The 21,573-nt window shown below is 36.6% G+C and overlaps 2 protein-coding genes and 1 long non-coding RNA gene across 3 annotated transcripts in view; 2 read left to right on the top strand and 1 right to left on the bottom strand.

Annotated features, from left to right (window-relative positions):
- LOC141404317 (uncharacterized) overlaps positions 1-14,923 on the top strand; it is a 42,920-nt gene extending 27,997 nt beyond the window's left edge. Inside the window, exons 4-8 of the mRNA XM_073987836.1 lie at positions 13,553-13,686; positions 13,745-14,214; positions 14,280-14,397; positions 14,465-14,643; positions 14,709-14,923. Coding sequence (XP_073843937.1) covers positions 13,553-13,686; positions 13,745-14,214; positions 14,280-14,397; positions 14,465-14,643; positions 14,709-14,886 — 1,079 coding nt within the window. The 3' untranslated portion in view covers positions 14,887-14,923. The remainder of the gene's footprint in view (positions 1-13,552; positions 13,687-13,744; positions 14,215-14,279; positions 14,398-14,464; positions 14,644-14,708) is intronic.
- SmE (Small ribonucleoprotein particle protein SmE) lies at positions 494-1,267 on the top strand. Its single transcript, XM_073987837.1, has one exon. It carries the CDS (start codon positions 613-615, stop codon positions 895-897), a length of 285 nt encoding a protein of 94 aa, XP_073843938.1. The 5' UTR covers positions 494-612; the 3' UTR covers positions 898-1,267.
- Positions 11,965-13,479, bottom strand: LOC141404319 (uncharacterized). Its single transcript, XR_012412987.1, has 2 exons — positions 12,786-13,479; positions 11,965-12,719 (listed from the first exon to the last, which is right to left on the bottom strand). It is a non-coding gene; the product is annotated as an uncharacterized lncRNA (long non-coding RNA).
- Positions 14,924-21,573: the final 6,650 nt, after the last annotated feature.

The following is a 21,573-nucleotide window of genomic DNA, read 5'->3' as shown; positions in this document are numbered from 1 at the left end:
GCAGTCAAACCCTATCGTCTGAAAACCCACTAAAACGATAAAAAGTGATATTCGAGTGGTTTTCGTAAATGTAAATAAAGCATAATACGGCGTTTATATTATAGTTTTTTGCAGGGTTAACCTTCTTTATTAGGATTTATTTGAAGTATACACAATGGAAATGGCATTTGAAACCCAGACCCACTGGGTTAACCCGGTTATATGTAAACGGCCTATTATATTCTAGACTATTAAAAATTAAAAGTCGACTTTGATTTAAAAAATCGGCAAATCGAAAGACAGATTACGCATCCCTATTTGGAGATCAGCTGTTTGCGTTTTCTTATGCCTCATTCGTAAACGAAGGAAGATGACGGTCGGCCATTATGCTTTACCCTCATTCGTAAACAAAAGAAGATTTTGGGTATTTTACTTTGTTTTCATTTTTCATCACTGATTCTTCTTTTTTGTGACGTTCGTTTTTTAAATGCTTCAAAGCACAAGATGGCGAAAGTTGACATTTAACACTAACGTTGTATACGTTTAACCGGAGGAGCGTGTTTATCTGCGTATCAGAAAAATCACCGAAAAATTTAATATTCCTTGGAAAAAGTCTGAAAAACAACTGCCAAAATGTCCTTCAAAGGCAACACCAAAGTACAAAAGGTGATGGTACAGCCCATCAACTTGATTTTTCGTTATTTGCAAAATCGTTCCCGCGTACAAGTGTGGCTTTATGAAAACGTCAATTTACGCATAGAGGGACACATCGTGGGATTTGATGAATACATGAATCTGGTGCTGGATGATGCCGAGGAGGTTTGGGTGAAGACAAGAACGCGTAAAAATCTAGGACGTATTATGTTGAAGGGCGATAATATTACGCTGATACAAAATGTTAGCCCATCAAAAGATTGAGGTTAAGTCGTGTGTTGGAATACTATAAACAAACAAAGGGAACCACTAGCCGCCGCAGCAGACAGTAACAAAAGTAAATCCATGGACTAATGACCGGTTGTTCTCTTCCCTCCTCCACCATTCTAGTATAAGTTGTATAATTTAAAAAGTAATCCTTTTTTGTTTCCTATAAGATATATCTTATAAATTTCCTTTCCATCATATTTTAGATAACATAAAGACTTAAAATGCTATAAAGCAGATTTCCTCATATTCTGTAGAAAAATACAAAATTATTATGGAATGTCTGCATGGGAAGCATTTATACCTCAAATTTTATAAGACAACAAGAAAAGAACAAAATAAAATTGAATTTAAATGGAAAAGATAATGAGATGTGAGTATTTCAATATCATTACCAAGAAGGGAAGGTCGAGTATGTCCAAAGTGAAAACTTGAAGACTGCAATTCTATAAATGGTATGTTCCTTTACTTTTGAAAGTGGTAAAACCGGCAAAAGTAGTATAAGTTGTAAACTGCATTCATATGAATTGTAGGTGTCTGAAGTAAAGGAACGCTTTTCGAGTAAAAAGTGGTAGAACTTGAAGATTCTTGCACGTAAAGGAACAGAGCTAAAGCGTTTTAGACGCAAGCACAACAACAGATGGTGGGAAGTTATTTAACAATACTAAAAGGCTATCAGCGAGGCCTATTTAAAATCATCGGACACAAGGAAGTCTTTCAGTAAATTTTTAAAAAAAATGTTGATTGTCTACTTATTAACAGCGAATCTTTAAACAATTTCGGAAGATTCTAGTTGTTTTTGTTGTAACAGTGTTTGTTATTATGTTTGTATGTTCGTTCTTCTGTTCAGTCTGGCTCTGGGTCTATCTCCAGTTCCAGGAAAGTGGCTGCTTCGATGGAATGTAACCACAGATCCACTGGAGTTAGATGAGTAGGGTTAGCTAGGCAGTTGAAAAGGTGTTTTGTGTCGTGCGGGCTCATGCCACATACTGAGCAGAGGGCAGATGACTTCCACGGCGCGGTCGATTTCCGCCCAATAAGAATTTAGGCGACTGCAATATCCCGAGTGTAGTTGAGCCAAAACTACTCTAGTTTGTCGTGGCAGCTGACGCTCCTCAGCTGCAATAGATGGGGGATGTATTTCGAGGACTTTATTCACACTATAACTGTTCAAGGACTTGGCAACTGCATCCGTGTGAATACTATTTAAACCAGCTTGATACGCTTGTTGATCTTGGCGTTCTCTCCTGTATCGTTGGACCTCTCCCTCTAGAGCATGGATATCCTTCCTGATCTGCCTGTATGTGCCGGGCCTACCCACAAGATGGTGATTGGGATGGCTCACACGGTAACATCCAAGCAGGTATTGCAACGAAAGCATCTCATTGTGTTGCTTTACTGAAGAATCTTTGCCTCCTCATGTAGATGGTCCACTGAAGATAGGGAAGAAGGCTAGTAGGCATATTATAATCGAGTTTTAAAAACGATTAAGGGAGGTCAACACAATGCCTACGAACAGAAAATTTAAACAATTTTATGAGGTCAATAGAAGACTTCTTAAAATGAATTCATATCAAAAAATCAAAAATCATACAAATGAGTCGTTTAGTGCGCACATCGATTAACTCCATTTTTTTAAAAATTTTAAATTTAAGTATCAAAGCCCTTTATATGGTCATAACGTCTTATATTACCAATAACTTTCCTGAATAATACAGAACTTTAAATTACAAAAAAAAAAAAAAAAAAACAATGGCAAATATACGGATACACAATGGCAAGCATACATTTCATCATCGCTTTTCTCGATTTTTTGTTTTATGGAGTTAATCGATGTGTACACTGGGCTCAAATATGGATTACACTAATATTTATAGGAGACGAATAAATGCCTATCAACGTAAAGTTTATAAACAATTTTGTTTCCAAACGGTTTCAACACGGATTTTAGCAATCATTTTGGTTAAATGTTAAATGTTTTCATTAGTCTCTGATCGGGACCAAGTTTTTTCACATATAACGTTTATAACATTCTTACTTCCGGAGATATGGGCCTCTGAATTTCCAAAAATTCCTTTGTATGTAACTTCGCTATTTTTGAACGGATAATGATAATAAAGATACTATTGTAAAGCTTAAGGAATTTACTATCATATTTATATATTTTATTATAAATAGATAGTCTTCGGCAGGGGATTTAAAACTTCTTCCTATGGACAGGTGCAAATCTCGGGAACGGCAACAAAATTTTCTTTAAAATAATACATTTTCTCCGGGGATTTACAGCATTCATGCGTGGGCAAGTGCAAATCTAGGGAACGGGAACAAAATTTCCTTTAAAATCATAAATTTTTGTCTAAACAACAAGGGAATTTTCTGAACTTCAGAGGCCCATATCTTTGGAAGTATGGACTTCCGCAATAAATGTTATATATACGAGGGTGACGAGACCTACATGTGAAAAAATTTGGTCCCGATCCGAGCTTAATGAAAACATTCAACTAAAGTCTTTTTTCCTTTATGTTATTGGAAAAAATTAGTACAAATTAGTAGATTCTTGCTGTTCTGGATATTTCTCTAATCCCATTTCGATAGGACTTGCGGTTTCCCAGCAAACTCGTGAAAACCTAAAAAAACCCAACAAGTAAAAAGTATCTGTCGACTTTGCCGACAGAGATGTACCCTCAGCCTGTGTGGATTGAAATACCTTTTTTAGGAGATTTTCAAAATTTTGGGAGCTCAAAAATTTGCGAGGATATCGATCGATAGGTTTTTTTACCATACTAGCCTACGAAAAACATAATATTGCTGTAAACAGGGCCACTAGGAAAACCTTCGGTAAATATGTCCAAAGGATCCTCGAACAGAACTTAAACCACATAAAATTTTTGAATATTTGTGTAAACTAAGTTTCGACAATATTTAGAGATTCAAAGTTTGAACCAAATCGGTTGCTACGTCTATTAAATATCGCGCTTACCATTTTACCGAATATTTTCGAACTTTTGCGGGAAGGTACCGGAAAGAGTGGACCTATAAGCAATTTCATCTAATATTCGAAGAAAAATTACGATATCCAAAGTACGGACGAAAGCAGTATTCGGTCCGAGCTCTCCAGCCACTACATATGGTGCCATAGGGTTTTTTTACAATGTTCGGTCTGTTTTCTCAAGAAGTATGGACTTGCCCCTGAAAAAACATTTACTGTCGTAATTGAGGCAGCGAATGCAAGTTGCTTCAACAAAAATCAAAGTGATTTCGGAGCAGGTCTTAAAGTGAACTTATCCGAAATTTTGTGCGGGATGTACATGAAGGAGTTGGCAAATATAGACCATATCATATTCTATATCAAGAATATGTGGGATATACAAAATGTTTATAAATTTCTTATCGTATATTAAATCGACGTAGCTTGCAAATTTACGCTAAAGATGCAACTCTAATTCGATTGTCATAGAATTTTAAATTTCCTATAGAGTATTAATTATTAGAAAAAAATTTGCCCGGAATAGTTATTTTTTTCGACTGGTGGAACGATACACAAATCGACTCAGCAACTCGAAACACTTATTGCTTATTTTGGTGTAATATTAGGTAGATCTAGGACCATTATTAAGATGTGTTGCAAACTTTGGAGCCAAAACACATTTATAATAATATTCTCCCCCTTAGTGGTGTGTGATATAACAGACTCTAAACTCACCTAACTCCAAAATCATTGTGACTGCAGTCAGAGCTACAGATTTCTTACACTCCCAAGGCAGCGGCTTCTGTCGTACCGGATTAACCCGAAACCACATAACATCAGTGTTCCGGCAAGCGACGGCCAACCCAGCATCTAGTTCTTACGTAAGTTTCTATACTGCTACAACAACAACGACAACATACGTATTTCTTACCCTAAACGAATAATCAAATTTATATTTATTCCAGATTAGCATATAAAACAAATTTACTTATATTACAACTCGAAAAAAGCATCTTCAATATTGTAACCATCCCAAGCGTTAGTCTTGGACCTTTTGATGATCTTTTTTATCATTGTTGGACAGACTGTGAGAGAAGGATTGAATTTCGATGTCTTGAGATTACAGGCCAGATTGAAACACCATATCCCATCCTTTGCTTCATTGAGACAAATCTGAGTGAAATTTTCATTGATTGCATTAATTATACCCTCAGCATTTATGTGAACATTTTCATACGGGCAAAATGTGCTTCAATGAAATAATGGTTTTTGACCCAAAGTATGTTTGGACGAAATGTGTTTCAGACAATTTGGAGTTGATTTAGCCATGTCCGTTTGGCTTTCGTAATATTTTGTTCAAACTTAATTTAAGTTCACGATAACTCTTAAAGGGAGTAACCGATTTGGTCCATACCACAATGGCCAAATTCAAATTTTTTGGCCAAAACTATTTCAACGTCCATTTTGTATTGAAATTAATTGTTATTTATAACACGCTGTGTGGGGTCTAAACCAAAACATTGACCTATGTTAGTAATTTTTGGTACGAAGGATTCATATCTTCCAGGAGGTCAAACTACCAAATTTCAGCCGAATCGGTCATAAAGTGTCGTTAAAATCCACAAAATATCTAAAATCAGACGGTAATTTTATGTGGGGGCTGTGACAAAAAATGGAGCTATTTTCAAGAAAATTATACATACTTGTTTCTTACACTCTGAAACCCTTAAATATGAATTTTAAAGAAAATTGGTTGATAGATGTGGGTATTACCGTTCTATTTCAATTGGATACTACGTATAGTCACAACAGGTAATTACAAAAACATTACCATCTTAAAATAGAAAAATTCACTTTATTTTAACTGTGGCAAATTTGAGCACGATTTGACTTCGGAATTTATTAGTACAGACACCTTGCTATCTTTCAAATTCGATTTAGAGGTGGACATTTTTTTTTAAAGTTTAAGTATATTTAACAAATATTTGTAAAAAATAATTTTTTATATATATAAAAACATTGATTTATTACGCTAATTTTGCAAATTTCATTGTTCTTTTTGTAAATATTATGAAAGTACTCCTTAACAGCTTCCCGATTCATAATAACTTTGATCTCACTTCTGTATATTTATGCAGCGACGCCATACAACAAAAATTGTATATTTTACAGCTAAAATTCTGTTTTATTTTTACATAAAAAAGTGACAACTTTGGTACTGCGCCAATCAACAAATACTAACGTTATTTACAAAAACTAATTATGTTCAGATGACTTGATGCGTTTTTTATTATTCTGTGCAAAAAAAAAAATAAAATTTCGAAACTTCAAAAATAGGGTTTTGGCCAAAAATTTCCTGATTGAAACCTATGTGCATACTTTGCACATCATGAAATTTCTAGCAGACTTAAATGAGGTTCCAATATGGACTCTATCGGTCCACTCATTCGGGTATCTCTCACACAAAATTTCGGAAAAGTTCAGTTTAGAACCTGCTCTCGAATCGCAAGTCCATACTTCCTCAGAAAATAGTCCGAAAGTTTAAAAAACCGTTTTATGACACCATGTGTAGTGGTTGGAGCGCACGATAACTGTCGAACGGATCAGCCGATTCAGTTCAAAATTTGTCGTTCATAATATTTTGTTCAAACTTAGTTTATGTTCGAAGACAGACCATATTATTCCACTCCTTCCGGTACCTGCCACACAAAAGTTCGAAAATGTTTGGAAAATTTGTGCGCACGATAACTCTTGAAGGCAGCAACAGATTTGGTCCATACTTTGCACATCGTAAAAGTTCTACCAGACTTAAATGAGGTTCCAATATGAACTCTATCGGTCAACTCCTTCGGGTTCCTCCCACACAAAAATTTGAAAAAGTTCAGTTTAGGACTTGCTCTCGAATGGCTTTGATTTTTGTGTGTAGTGGTTGGAACGCAATATAACTCTCGAACGGATCTACCGATATTTTTCACATCCTAATATACCAGATATAGATCAGGTTGGAATATGGACTATATTTGTTCACTCCTTCGAATACCACTCAAACAAATTTTCGGATAAATTCACTTTAAGACCTGTAGTGGGATTCTGTAACTCATTTTTGCCGTTACCGACATAAATCGGTAAAATTAAATCGCAAAATTATGACTAAAAACATAAAGAAATGTTGGCATCACTGTTTGTGTCGGTAGAGGCTAGCGACTACTTTTTATTCATCGTTAACTTACCGAAAAATTTCGTTAATTATCGAAATTATAAGCATTTTAATTTTACCGACAATTATCGATAACAGCAAAAATGAGTTACAGAATCCCACTACTGCTCTCGAATCACTTTGATTTTTGTTGAAGCGACTTGCATTTGATGCCTTAATTACGACAGTAAAAGCAAGTCCATACTTCTTGAGAAAACATCCCAAAAGGTGTAAAAATCCCCTATGGCATATGTACCCAGCAAAATGTTTGTAGCCAAAAAGTAGTTGAATCATGAGTGCAAGTGATTTCGGACTACATCTTTTTCCGTGAAAGAAGTCATGATTTTTACAAGGGAATGGTGCAGTGAGGATACTGTCTAATTTGCTTCTTAAGCACACATTTTGCATTAGTTCTTTGTAGTGAATAAATATAAATTCCATGGAACGTATTTTGAATTGGTTTTTCGATTCATTTAAAAAATGATTCGCAAGCATGCATTTTTATGATATGGGAGAAGTTAACATCTATTAAGCGAGGCTTTTTCACTGATTTGAGACCTCAGGGTCATTTGGAAAAACTATTTAAAATAGTTATGGTAACTTCTAATTAGTATCTATGGCCTCTTTCTCTAGTTTCGTTCAAATTACTACCAAACTCATGTTTTTGTAAAACATTTTTATTTGAAAAAAAAAAAAAAATAATAATTATAATAGTTCGATAGTCTTAATGAAATTGAAATACACTCCACGTCAGTAGAATAGAACACCTACATTTTTGTTAATGTTAGCTTATTTATCCCAAAACGAATGAATCTGCGGTTTTAATCTTGTGGGGATTGTTTCCAGCTCTTCGCGAAATGATTTTCTGATCAATTTTCCGATAGTACTATGAAAAATATGCATTTATTTTTGGTCATCAGGATAGAACAGTCACTATATTTTCGCCAATTTTTGGAATGTTAACGCCGAATTTTCTTTCAGTCGATAAAGCAAGGCTTTTTAATCATTTTTCACCAAAGAAAACCTATAAATTATTCCGCGGACACCGAAATAACAGCGTTAAAGGATTTAAATTGACAGATATTTGAAACATCTCGGAATATCAATAGGAGTCACGCAGTTATGTTATATTTCTTCACAATAATATAGAATATGAAACAGACAACCTCGACGGATACAATCGAGTGCTTCGGATGCTGATAAGATGGAACATTTTCAAAATAATTATGAAAAACGTCAAAATTTCTTATAAAAATCATGATGTTTTGTTCAATAAATTGGGTTTTCCGCGAAAAAGTCTGCCGTTTAAAGGTTTGGAAATATGCTCCAGATTTGGAGGAAGATAATCTGATACGAAAACAACCGTTATTTTAATACACTGAGGGAAATTTTAGTACTTTTTAAAACAACATACGAAACCTAAAACGTCAATTTCCATGACTGTGTTTTCCCGCGAAAACGGGGCTTTTATATTTGCGAGTTCTGTTAAAAAAACTACTAATTCGTAAAATCCGGTATAGAGAGCATAACCTGGTCCATTTATATTGGAGCTTAACACTGTTGAGAACAGTCGCTGACACCGAAAAAAGAACACATATAAAACTCGAAATCCAAAGTGTGTGTTCAATTTGAAAAATGTGCTAAAATTTCCCTCAGTGTATTCAAATAGCGTTTGTTTTCATATCAGATTATTTTCCTCCAAATCTGGAGCATATTTCCAAACCTTTAAACGGCAGACTTTTTCGCGGAAACCCCATTTTATTGAACAAAACATCATGGTTTTATAAGAAATTTTGACGTTTTTCATAATTATTTTGAAAATGTTCCATGTTATCAGCATCCGAAGCACTCGATTGTATCCGTCGAGGTTGTCTGTTTCATATTCTATATTATTGTGAAGAAATATGACATAACTGCGCGACTCCTATTGATATTCCGAGATGTTTCAAATATCTGTCAATTTAAACCCTTTATCGCTGTTATTTCGGTGTCAGCGGAATAATTTATAGGTTTTCTTTGGTGAAAAATGATTAAAAAGCCTTGCTTTATCGTCTGAAAGAAAATTCGGCGTTAACATGTCAAAAATTCGCGAAAATATAGTGACTGTTCTATCCTGATGACCAAAAATAAATGCCTATTTTTCATAGTACTATCGGAAAATTGATCAGAAAATCATTTCGCGAAGAGCTAGAAATATAATTTTTTCTGTGTTTGATACGGAACATCATAGACTTTAAATCCCCACAAGATTAAAGCCGCAGATTCATTCGTTTTGGGATAAATAAGCTAACATTAACAAAAATGTAGGTGTTCTATTCTACTGACGTGGAGTGTATAATGAATATAAAACAATGGAATATCTCAAATAAATCATTTTAAAAACCGACTAAGTGCAAATAAAAATCAAATACTTTTATTCTAGAAAGTTAGCTTTTATTACTCAAAAATACCCAAAAACATCTTAAAACACTTTATTGGATACAAACAAATATGCAGTCTGACATTTCTTGCACCTATGATTATCTTTTTGGATACAAACATTTTGCTGAGTGATTAAAATAGCATAAAATAAATTGTTTCTTGTGTTCTTAAGAATTTTATTTGCAAAAAGTTATTAAAAAGGTAAACATTGCAAAAATGTGAAAATTTTCTGAAATGGATTCAAATCGGACATTGTCAAAATGTGAAGAACTGAATGCATTTTTCATGACTCTGTGTGGACTGCATCTAAAAAAGCTATTCAATCACTACTACACATAGAACAACTTCAAATAAATTTTGCTGTGTAGTGACTGGAGAGCTCGAACCGAATACTGCGTCAGTCCACTCTTTGAATATCGTAATTTTTCTTCGAATATTAGATGAAATTCGAAGGTGGTGCTTATAGGTCCACTCCTTCACAAAACTTCGAAAATATTCGCTAAAATGGCACGCGCGATATCTCAATAACGTTGCAACCGTTTTTTTCCAAACTTTGGAAACTTAGTTTTTGTTCAAATGTGGGCTCTATCGGTCCAATCCTTGGGGTACCACCCAAAGAAATCTTCAACATTTTTGTGTGGTTAAGAGTCTGTTCGAGGATGCTTTGGAAATTCCTTTTGAATATTGGGATAAGTTACATTTCATTAATAAAAAATCATTATATTTGATATGCATGAAAGTATGCTTTACAATTTTCATTACCATGGGGGAAACTCATTTACAGCCCCAAGTTTGGTTTAGTTTATTTTTATTGAGACTTTTTAACAAAATCAAGGTATTTGAAACGTTATAAAGGAGGTACTTAAAACTGGAATGTATTATTTCAATGACTGATAAAAAGAATATAACCCATGTTATTAAAATCAGCAGTTAAACAATCATTATATATGTTTACAATAAAAGAGAAAACGCTTGCTCCCGGCGTTAACAGAACAAGGAGAGTTCTTCCCCAAAAATTAGACTTACAAACTAATCTTAAAACTAATCCTTAAATCTAAGAGAATACAAAGAGTTTATTAACATAAAACTAGCTATTAACCCCTATGGGTGCCTGCTAATGCCTTTAAATAAAAATTTGGTAAGCCAGAAGGAGAATTTGCTTCCAAATCCGCCTCAGTAAGTCCAAGAGGTGAAATATAGTACGTGTTAGACCAATTGAAAGCTGTCTGATTAGCCAAGATATCTGCGATGAGCCTATTTGGTGAAAGAGATAAACGGGAAATAAAAGTTGCTATCCTATTCATTGCATACATAGGAAGGGGTACAACATTTGCTTTTTCATAGATAAAACAATTGCTGTATCGTCTATTAACTGTCTCGAAATTTCGGTTTACACACATACGTAAAATTTTTCTTTCAAAGATAGAAAATTCATTCATAACCGTAGGGGATATACCGAACGAAATTGAAAACGCATATAATAAAATTGGACGAATACTAACTTTATATATCAAAAGTTTTGTTTCTACCGGGAGAAACTTATTATTAAACAATGAAGAAAAGGCTGTTTTTACTCCATTGGCTCTCTTGAGAACAAGGCGAGCATGCACATTAAATTTCATTAATTTAGAAAAGTTTACACCCAGATACTTAAAATTGTCGCCGAAAGGAATTTCTTGGCCATTAAGACAAAATTTTAAATTTTTACTTTGGTTTACAGCCCCAATAAATGTTGGATAAACAGAATATATTTGTTAAGAGGGGTTTTTAAGGGTTTTATAAATATATTAGCAACTTTGTAATAACGCCGTTTACGGTAACGATTTGTTTGGGAAAATTTGTTCTATCAGGTAGTTTGTTAGAAACATTAATTTATACTTAGCATCGCAATTCAATTGTTCCATTAACACTAGTAAACTAATGTAATTTCACGAAAAAGAAACTTCACTAACTTAATGTGACTGCAGCCTTAAGCTAGCCTAATATTAAAGGAAGATGTGGCAGATTACTTTATGTGAAGTTAACTCATATTGCTGTCATAATAACAATATAAATATTATTTATATTCTCTCATCTAGCTAGTCCTGCATCTTACACCGCAATGCCCACTGATGGTCTATACATTAACTTTTATATCAGACATAAAGAGTGAGAGAAAGATTTAAATATTCAATCTTGAAAAAACCTTGATATTGACTTCGATACTGTACATTTTGCTTCATTAAGACCAATTTATTTATTTATTTTTATTGAATTTGTTAATCACCCTTATTACGGTTGGCGTTGTCGTAGGCGTTCAAGTGTCGTAGACGTAGTCGTAGGCGTTGTCGTAGTCAATAATTTTTGGTATTATGTAAAATTTTCGACTACGTCTGTTTTGTAATAGATTGCAAAAATACAGGGTGTTGAAGATTATTAACATTTTCGACTATTACACGCCACCCTGTTATAAAAAAAGAAAACAAAAAAATAGAGTCAGTTAAAATAAAAAACAATTATTTATTAATAAACCATAAAAATGTTAAGTGTGGGTTATTTTATATCTGACGATGAGGATGAATATACTCCGAACGATTTAAACTGACTGATACTCAGTTGCTGAAATCCATTTCTGTGAGGGGTATTTGTGACTTGTGTGCAGGGATCCTGGTTCACTTGGACCTGTTGCTCATTTTCATGAGTGATTCCTATGCTTACAGGGGTTATTGTGCGGGGATCCTGATTCACTACGACCTGCGGCTCTTTTGCATGAGACCTGCTTACGCTTTGGGGAGTAACTGTGCAGGGATCGTGGTTTTCTAAATTTTCATGGATTATACATGCTTCAAACAGTTCTTCCTCAGTGGTTGTTTCTCGAAGCGTTGAAGGCTGCTGGATTCCAATTGACTGATTGCCCGCGTTTACAATTGTATCCAATTGTAACATGCTTGATGCTGCTTCTTCCGTGTCTGTTAGTATGTACTGCTTGAAGGATCCTCCACCTGTAGCACGACATTCCGCCTTATTGTGAACTAACTTCTTCCTTAACTTGAATTTGTAGTCAGCCCAGACTTTCATCCGACCCTCACCTGTTCGTACTGGCGGTCCTAAAATGTTGAGTTTCGTACTAATTTTATTCCACTCTTCTTTCACGCTAATTTTTTTATTCCATTGCTGTAACCTCTGGCCAAATTTGGATTGTTCTGCAAAATCTGGACCATTGTGTCAAACTGCTTTTTTGTGGTGACTTTTGTTCTAAAACATGTGCAATATTATAAAATTTATACGAATATATAATCTTCTTGTTATATAGACACATACCTTTTGTTTAAATCCATTTTATTTGTTCGTTTTTATTAACGTTTTAAGAAATTTGTCTGTTGTCGTCAACAAAATCTCTAACGACTAATTTCACAGCGTTTCTCGTAATAAAACGCCTCTCGTGGTAGCAAAATTGTAAAAGAATGGCATACAGAGTTGTAATATCTCGTATACGACATACATAATACCGATTAGTCGTTGCGAAAATGTCGTGTACGACATACATAATACCAATTAGACGTTACGACACGTCAATTTGCAATTTTGGATACGACTACGCCAACCGTAATAAGGCTGAATAATTTTTTTAATAACATTTTATTATGAGTTTGCTTAATAGAAGGTTCTGTTAATATATCAGAATCCTGAAGCATTTTCATCCTTATCCTTATATTGGGATAGGACACAAAGTGCTTAATTATTTATAATACAAATTTTATATTCAAATGCCAAGGATGTTGATAATTGCAATTGCAAATATAACCAAACCGAAAGACACCTCAGTGCTTATATTTGTAATGCCTCAAAGTATGCTTTAAAATGTTGCTGTATCATAGAGAAACTCGTAGACGACCACAAAAAACGATGCATTGTTGTGAATGAAGTATTTATGAAAATTTATTGAACGGTTGGCAGCGGTTATAACGGACTGCTCGGAACGGTTATATCCCGTAGGTTGTTAGGAACCTCCCTTCCTTGTATGATTGTCATTTTATTATAACCTCACATTAGTATATTATTTTTTAATTTCCTTCTTTTCCTTGCAGGTGCCAAGTGTGCTGCCTCATTTATGGAACGTTGCATCATTTATATTGGAGAGAATGCCAGGGAGTGTGTGAAAACAAATGCCTTTCTCAACCTTAAAAAGGAAGCTCTGATCAAACTTATATCTTCAGATTATGTAAGAACAAATTACCTTTTTTTCAACTCACAATTAATATTACCTCGTCTATTTCTAGTTCTGCCTTGAAGAAGAAGATGTATGGCGTTGTGTTTTGGCATGGGCTAAAAATCAAGCTGGTGTTACGCAGCCGTCGCACACCCATTGGACAGAAGAAGAACGTGCCAGAGTTTGTCAACATTTACAAGGTGTCATATGTCATGTTCGACTATTGCTCATTGATAGTCAAGTGTTTGCCGAAGAAGTAGAACCGACAGGAGCTGTACCCATGGAACTGTCGTTGGAACGTTATAGATATGCGGCATTACAAAATTCTAATAAAACTGGAACATATGCTGGTGCTGGAAACGGCGGTAGTAATGGTGGAGGAAGTGCTTTTAATAGTTTATCTGGCAGTGGTATCAATTTTTCTGGTTCCAAAAGTGAAACAGATAAACGGCTACAACCACGTTTGATGGTTAATATGTTTCCTGGTTCGCAAATATTAAGGAATGAGAAGCTTCACTTGCAAAGTGTTTTGAATAATTGGTAAATGGGGAGTTTTTATAGGTGAAATGGAATAAGGATTGTTGATCGATGTATCTTTTTTGTAGGTTTGGAGCTCCTAAACAATCCTGGCGTTTGCTTTATCGTGCCTCTACACATGGTTTCAATTCGACTGCCTTTCATCGTTACTGTGATGGTGCTGCTCCTTGTATGGTCATATGTTTGGTAAGCGTGAAATTTCCAAAGATTTTGAAGGAAGATTCACTACAATTATTTTATCTTCTCTTTTTAGGGTTCCCATGGTGAAATAAGTGGTGGTTTTACAGATGTTGCCTGGGCGAAAACATCTCGTAAAGGTGTATATATACACTCGGAGAGGGCTTTTTTGTTTGCCCTGAATCCTGGTGGTTCAGAACAACCATTGAAGTTTGATATTGTCAAGAAACCATATGCTATTTGTTATCATCCAGAGTAAGTTTGGGGGGAGAATTGTTTTCTTGATGAGGAGGAATAATGATTTATTTTTATTGGTTTAGCTGTGGTCCAATTTTTGGAGCTGGAGCCGACTTGCTGATAACCAACAATTGCAATAACAATAAAGATTCCTATTCTAATTTACCACATTCCTATGATGGGCCCAATGCTTCATATGAGTCCTTGTTTGGTGATTATAATTTTACAATTGCCGATTATGAAGTTTTTACCACGGCATAGCTTGGAGAGGAGGATAAATAAATGTGGAAATATAAAAGAGGGTTGTGTTTTATTTTAATTTAAGAGTAAGACAGAAACGACGAGAAAAATGCTAGTAGGAGTCGTCATAAACGAGCATAAGGTAGTATTTATAAATGAGCCTAAAGTAGTCTTTATAGACAAGGAGTGTCAATAGACGAGCCTAATGGATACTTTATAGACAACCAGTCGAGCTGAAGGGGGTCTTTATTGAAGACCATGAATGGTGTCTTTGTAGACGAGCTGAAGGGAGTTTTCATAAACGAGCTGAAAAGAGTCTTTATAGACGAGCCAAAGGGAGTCTCTATAGATGAGCTGAAGGAACTCTTTATTGGCGAGTTACAGTTTTTAGTTTTTATGTACGAGTTGAAGCGACGCTTCGGAGACTTCTATAGAATAGAAGATCTCCGTTGTTGTTGTTGTAGCAACGCAAATATGTTCATTTGTGAATTATTTCAGTTATCAGCTTCTGATTCCCCTGTATCCTGACTCAATCCACTTGCTGGGCATGTGTTGGGTATCGTGGCGTCAATTCGGGCCAAATATGAATTGAGACGGCTGCATCGTCCGGATCTTAACTAGGCTAAAACCACTCGTGTTTGCCTTGGCAGCTGGCGTTCTTCGGAATCAGTGCAACATCGACCAATATGTTCAGTGGGAGCCTAATTTCAGCTGTCCATGTGGTGAACAATGTGGCAGTGGATTTAGCGGCGGATATTTTCATATTCCTCAGATGGAAGAACTGCACTAGGTCAGCTATGTAGACATTTAACCTAACGTGCTGTGCTGCTTACGGAATCCATGCTAATGATCAGCAACTTGATAGCTATTCCTGATACTGCGGAGGACTAAGGCCTCAAGTGTCTTTGCTACGGGCGACAAAAACGAAATCGGCCTGTGTGATTCACTTCAGCTGGCATCCTTGTCAGGCTTCCGTAGCGGGACCACCCTGCGGGTGGCTAGCAGCAAGTTGAGAACTTTAGTGAGATACTCCACTCTCGGCTCATCCAGCAGCTTCAGCATCACCATGGAAATTCCGTCAGGGCCCAATGCTTTGGATGATTTAGCGTTCTTGATGACATTCGCAACATCATCCATTATAAACTGTGGTGGTTCATCCTCGGCAGGAAGAGATCTTATGCGACATAATACTCCTCTTCGCCCTGTCAATCTCGGCGTGCTCGAAAACCTGTCGATTGAAATATCTTGCACACCTTTTCGGGTCAGTCAACGTAACGTCGCCAAACGTGACTGAGGTCCTATCTTCCATCCTTTCAGGGTTTGAGAGTGATTTAACCGTTGCCCACAATTCACTTATACCGGCTCATATATTGCAACTCTATGATATGATTTAACCACTTGTTCCGCTTATGTTCGCCGATCTGCCTGTTAACTTCCAGTGTCAGCTCCCTGACTCTGGGGTCATTGGGGTTGGCTCTACGAAGCTCATCACTCTCATTTGCTAATCCCGTCGCCTCTGCTGGAAAGTTTGGTCTTACTTCTGGTATTTGACCAGCAGGGATATGGCGAGCGGCTGCAGCAGTGATGATGTCTCCGAACGTCCTTTTCGCTACCTGAACATCAGAAGAATTAGGCAGTTCTCTGAAACGGTGATTGGTGAACTCTCTGCAACTCGGTCAATCCGCTTTCTTATGATTGACGAATGTGCGGGGTTCAGAGGTGATGAAATTGGGTGGTCTGCTAATGGAGACAGTTCCACACCTGACTGCTTCCCCCATACATTCCATGTTCGGGTCATTAGAGACAGGCTCAAGCGAGACCGCGAGACCTCCGTAGGAGATTTCTATAGAATAGAACACCTCCGTAGGAGGTTTCTACAGAATAGAAGACCTCAGTAGGAAGTTTCTATAAAATAGAAGATCTCAGTAGGAAGTTTCTATAAAATAGAAGATCTCCGTAGGTGGTTTCTACAGAATAGAAGACCTCCGTAGGAGTTTTCTCTAGAATAGAACACCTCTGCAGGAGGTTTCTATAGAATAGAACACCCCTGTGGGAGGTTTCTATAGAATAGAACACCCCTGTAGGAGGTTTCTATAGAATACAAAACCTCCGTAGGAGGTTTATATAGAATAGAAGACCTCCGTAGAAGTTTTCTATAGAATATAAGACCTCCGTAGGAGGTTTCTATAGAATAGAAGACCTCCGTATATAGCATATAAGACCTCCGCAGAAGGTTTCTATAGAATAGAAGACCTCCGTAGGAGATCTCTATAGAATAGAAAACCTCCGTAGGAGACCTCTTTAAAATAGACCACCATAGGAGGCTTCTATAGAATAGAAGACCTCCGTAGGAGATCTCTATAGAATAGAAAACCTCCGTAGGAGACCTCTTTAAAATAGACCACCATAGGAGGTTTCTATAGAATAGAAGACCTCCGTAGCAGGTTTCTATAGAATAGAAGACCTCCGTAGCAGGTTTCTATAGAATAGAAGACCTCCGTAGCAGGTTTCTATGGAAAAGAAGACCTCCGTAGGAGGTTTCTATAGAATAGAAGACCTCCGTAGGAGGTTTCTATAGAATAGAAGCCCTCCGTAGGAGGTTTCTATAGAATAGAAGACCTCCGTAGGAGGTTTCTATAGAATAGAAGACCTCCGTAGGAGGTTTCTACAGAATAGAAGGCCTCCGTAGGAGGTTTCTATAGAATAGAAGACCTCCGTAGGAGGTTTCTATAGAATAGAAGGCCTCCGTAGGAGGTTTCTATAGAATAGAAGGCCTCCGTAGGAGGTTTCTATAGAATAGAAGGCCTCCGTAGGAGGTTTCTATAGAATAGAAGGCCTCCGTAGGAGGTTTCTATAGAATAGAAGGCCTCCGTAGGAGGTTTCTATAGAATAGAAGGCCTCCGTAGGAGGTTTCTATAGAATAGAAGACCTCCGTAGGGGTTTCTATAGAATAGAACACCTCCGTAGGAGGTTTCTATAGAATAGAACACCTCCGTAGGAGGTTTCTATAGAATAGAACACCTCCGTAGGAGGTTTCTATAGAATAGCATAGAAGACCTCCGTTGAAGAATAGAAGACCTCCGTAGGAGGTTTCTACAGAATAGAACACAGAGGAACAGAGAGGTTTCCGTAGAATAGGACACCTTCGTAGGAGGTTTCTATAGAATAGGACACCTTCGTAGGAGGTTTCTATAGAATAGAGGACCTCCGTAGGAGGTTTCTATAGAATAGAAGACCTCCGTAGGAGGTTTCTATAGAATAGAAGACCTCCGTAGGAGGTTTCTATAGAATAGAAGACCTCCGTAGGAGGTTTCTATAGAATAGAAGACCTCCGTAGGAGGTTTCTATAGAATAGAAGACCTCCGTAGGAGGTTTCTATAGAATAGAAGACCTCCGTAGGAGGTTTCTATAGAATAGAAGACCTCCGTAGGAGGTTTCTATAGAATAGAAGACCTCCGTAGGAGGTTTCTATAGAATAGAAGACCTCCGTAGGAGTTTTCTATAGAATAGAAGACCTCCGTAGCAGGTTTCTATAGAATAGAAGACCTCCGTTGGAGGTTTCTATAGAATAGAACACCTCCGTTGGAGGTTTCTATAGAATAGAACACCTCCGTTGGAGGTTTCTATAGAATAGAACACCTCCGTTGGAGGTTTCTATAGAATAGAACACCTCCGTTGGAGGTTTCTATAGAATAGAACACCTCCGTTGGAGGTTTCTATAGAATAGAACACCTCCGTTGGAGGTTTCTATAGAATAGAACACCTCCGTTGGAGGTTTCTATAGAATCGAACACCTCCGTTGGAGGTTTCTATAGAATCGAACACCTCCGTTGGAGGTTTCTATAGAATCGAACACCTCCGTTGGAGGTTTCTATAGAATCGAACACCTTCGTTGGAGGTTTCTATAGAACATAACACCTCCGTAGGACGTTTCTATAGAATAGAACACCTCCGTAGGACGTTTCTATAGAATAGAACACCTCCGTAGGACGTTTCTATAGAATAGAACACCTCCGTAGGACGTTTCTATAGAATAGAACACCTCCGTAGGAGGTTTCTATAGAATAGAAGACCTCCGTAGGAGGTTTCTATAGAATAGAAGACCTCCTCCGTAGGAGTTTTCTATAGAATAGAAGACCTCCGTAGGAGGTTTCTATAGAACAGAAGACCTCCTCCGTAGGAGTTTTCTATAGAATTGAAGACCTCCTCCGTAGGAGTTTTCTATAGAATAGAAGACCTCCGTAGGAGGTTTCTATAAAATAGAACACCTCCGTTGGAGGTTTCTATAGAATAGAACACCTCCGTTGGAGGTTTCTATAGAATAGAACACCTCCGTTGGAGGTTTCTATAGAATAGAACACCTCCGTTGGAGGTTTCTATAGAATAGAACACCTCCGTTGGAGGTTTCTATAGAATAGAACACCTCCGTTGGAGGTTTCTATAGAATAGAACACCTCCGTTGGAGGTTTCTATAGAATAGAACACCTCCGTTGGAGGTTTCTATAGAATAGAATACCTCCGTTGGAAGTTTCTGTAGAATAGAACACCTCCGTAGGAGGTTTCTATAGAATAGAACACCTCCGTAGGAGGTTTCTATAGAATAGAACACCTCCGTAGGAGGTTTCTATAGAACAGAACACCTCCGTAGGATGCTTCTATAGAATACAAGACCTTTGTTGGAGGTATACATGCAATACAATTTGTGCATTCTTGCAATGTGATTATAATATCGAAGCTCATGATTAACCATTTCCTAGGAATTGATAACTATCTCGTGAGTTTACGTACATTTGAGGTCAGTTGCCTTTGGTGCCGTTTGAGTTCTCAAAAATTTGCACCATTTTTAATCGTAAAATGAAAAATTTTCTAAAAAAGTTGTCCTGTTTTTGCTGACACAGCGGGTAGTCTCCACTAATTCATGATCGCCACAAATGTGATATCTCAAAAAAGTTGCTGGAGTTGATCTTAAGTTTAGATAAACAAAATTTAATCGGTTCACGTTGACATGAAGCTACTTTTTTTTTGGTTAGGACTTTGTTTTTGTTTCAACAACAACAACAATGTAAAGGAAATATGAAGGTACGCAATCACAAACAAAGGAATGTTAAGGTGAAGGTGGTATGTCCATCAACAAGTTGGAGATGCTGTAGTTTGCAATTTAACTGCGCTTGGTGTCTCTTTTATTCCATTTGCTTGTGGCCATAATTTCCATTGAAAGTTTTAAATTAAAACATATTTTTTGTTTTGTGTTAATTAAAATTTATTTTAATTTCGATAAGAAATGAAATGTCGTATACCATTTTTAGCTGATTTAATTTTCTATTAAGTCTCAAATATGTATAACAAACACCTCAGCTCAGCCAAGTCGAGTTTTCAAATTTTATGAATATTTAATATTTTTGTGTGTTCGTGTTGGTGTTAGATTTCTTGGTGACTTGTTTAGCGTTTTTTTAGTTTTAACTTTTTGGCTTGTGATCCCATAAATCTTTCCGATAATAATAAGCTTTTAACAAGTTCAAGCTTTTGTGGTATTTGGCGCCTTAATTATGCTATTATTTGTTAGTGTCTCCCTGCCGTGGCTTGGTTTATCTTTTGCTATCGATCAGTTTAGATTTAGCTGATCTAATCGAGTGTTAACGACACCAAATGTCAATCTCATTATTCCTAAGTCGTTGCCACCGCAACAACGGCAGCAACAGCAGCTTCTGCTCCATTGGCACTTACCATTACGACTACCGCATAAAAATTGAATTTGTTACAAATTCGGAGCATTTTTCGTAAAAACCCACAATTTGACAACCAAATTAGAGTAGATCTATTTTCGGAGCTGTTTCATTTCATACTTGGAATGATTAACGTTTTGAATTAATTAAATATGTTAATGCGGGCGGTAAAGTGTGGTTATGTGCATTTATTTGGTATTTTTATAAACCAAATTAAAAAGATAAATTTTATTGCTTGGTAGTTTTCGGTTTTGGAATTACGAGGCGCAAGAGAAGGTATTAGATGAACTGAGACATTTGAAAGAAGTAGTAGGAGCAGGAGGTTGCCGTAGAACAGGAGCTCTATTTTATAAAATAGAAGACCTCCACAGGAGAACAGGACTTCATAGGAGGCTTCTATATGGTAACAGAACTGCGTAGAAGATTTCAATAGGACAGCAGTTCTCCGTAGAAGGCTTCTACAGAAATGCGTGAAAGCCTTCTATGGGATAGCAGAACTCCGTAGGATGCTCTATAGAATAGTAAAACTCCAGAGGAGACTTCTCTAGAACAACACAACTCCATAGGTGGTTTCTATATAATAGAAGATATATGTAGAAAGCTTCTATAGAAACGCAGAACTTCGCAGGGGCTCCTACAGAATATCATAAGGCTTAAACATAGTAGCGAAACAACTACGGAATTTTGCTTATGTGGCGTTTGGGGAAGTTCTTCAATTCTAGAAGTCTTCTATGACATAGTAACATCCTACGGAGGTCATCTACTCTATGTAAGACTCCTACGGAGTTATTCTTTCTATAGAAGTCTTTTATGGAGGCCTTCCGTTCTTTGAAAATCTCCTACTGAAGTCTTTTATTCTATAGAAGCCTCCTTCAGAGGTTTTCTATTCTCTAGAAGCCTCCTGCGAAGTTATTCTATTCTCTAGAAGCCTCCTGCGAAGTAATTATTATTAGAAATGTGAACAACAACAAATTTACGCTCATTG

This window comes from Musca autumnalis, unplaced genomic scaffold (assembly GCF_047663935.1).
Source record: "Musca autumnalis isolate F117 unplaced genomic scaffold, ASM4766393v1 scaffold_4, whole genome shotgun sequence".
NCBI lineage: Eukaryota > Metazoa > Arthropoda > Insecta > Diptera > Muscidae > Musca > Musca autumnalis.
The sequence above is the reverse complement of the archived record's forward strand: the minus strand, read 5'-3'. Positions and strand labels throughout refer to the sequence as shown.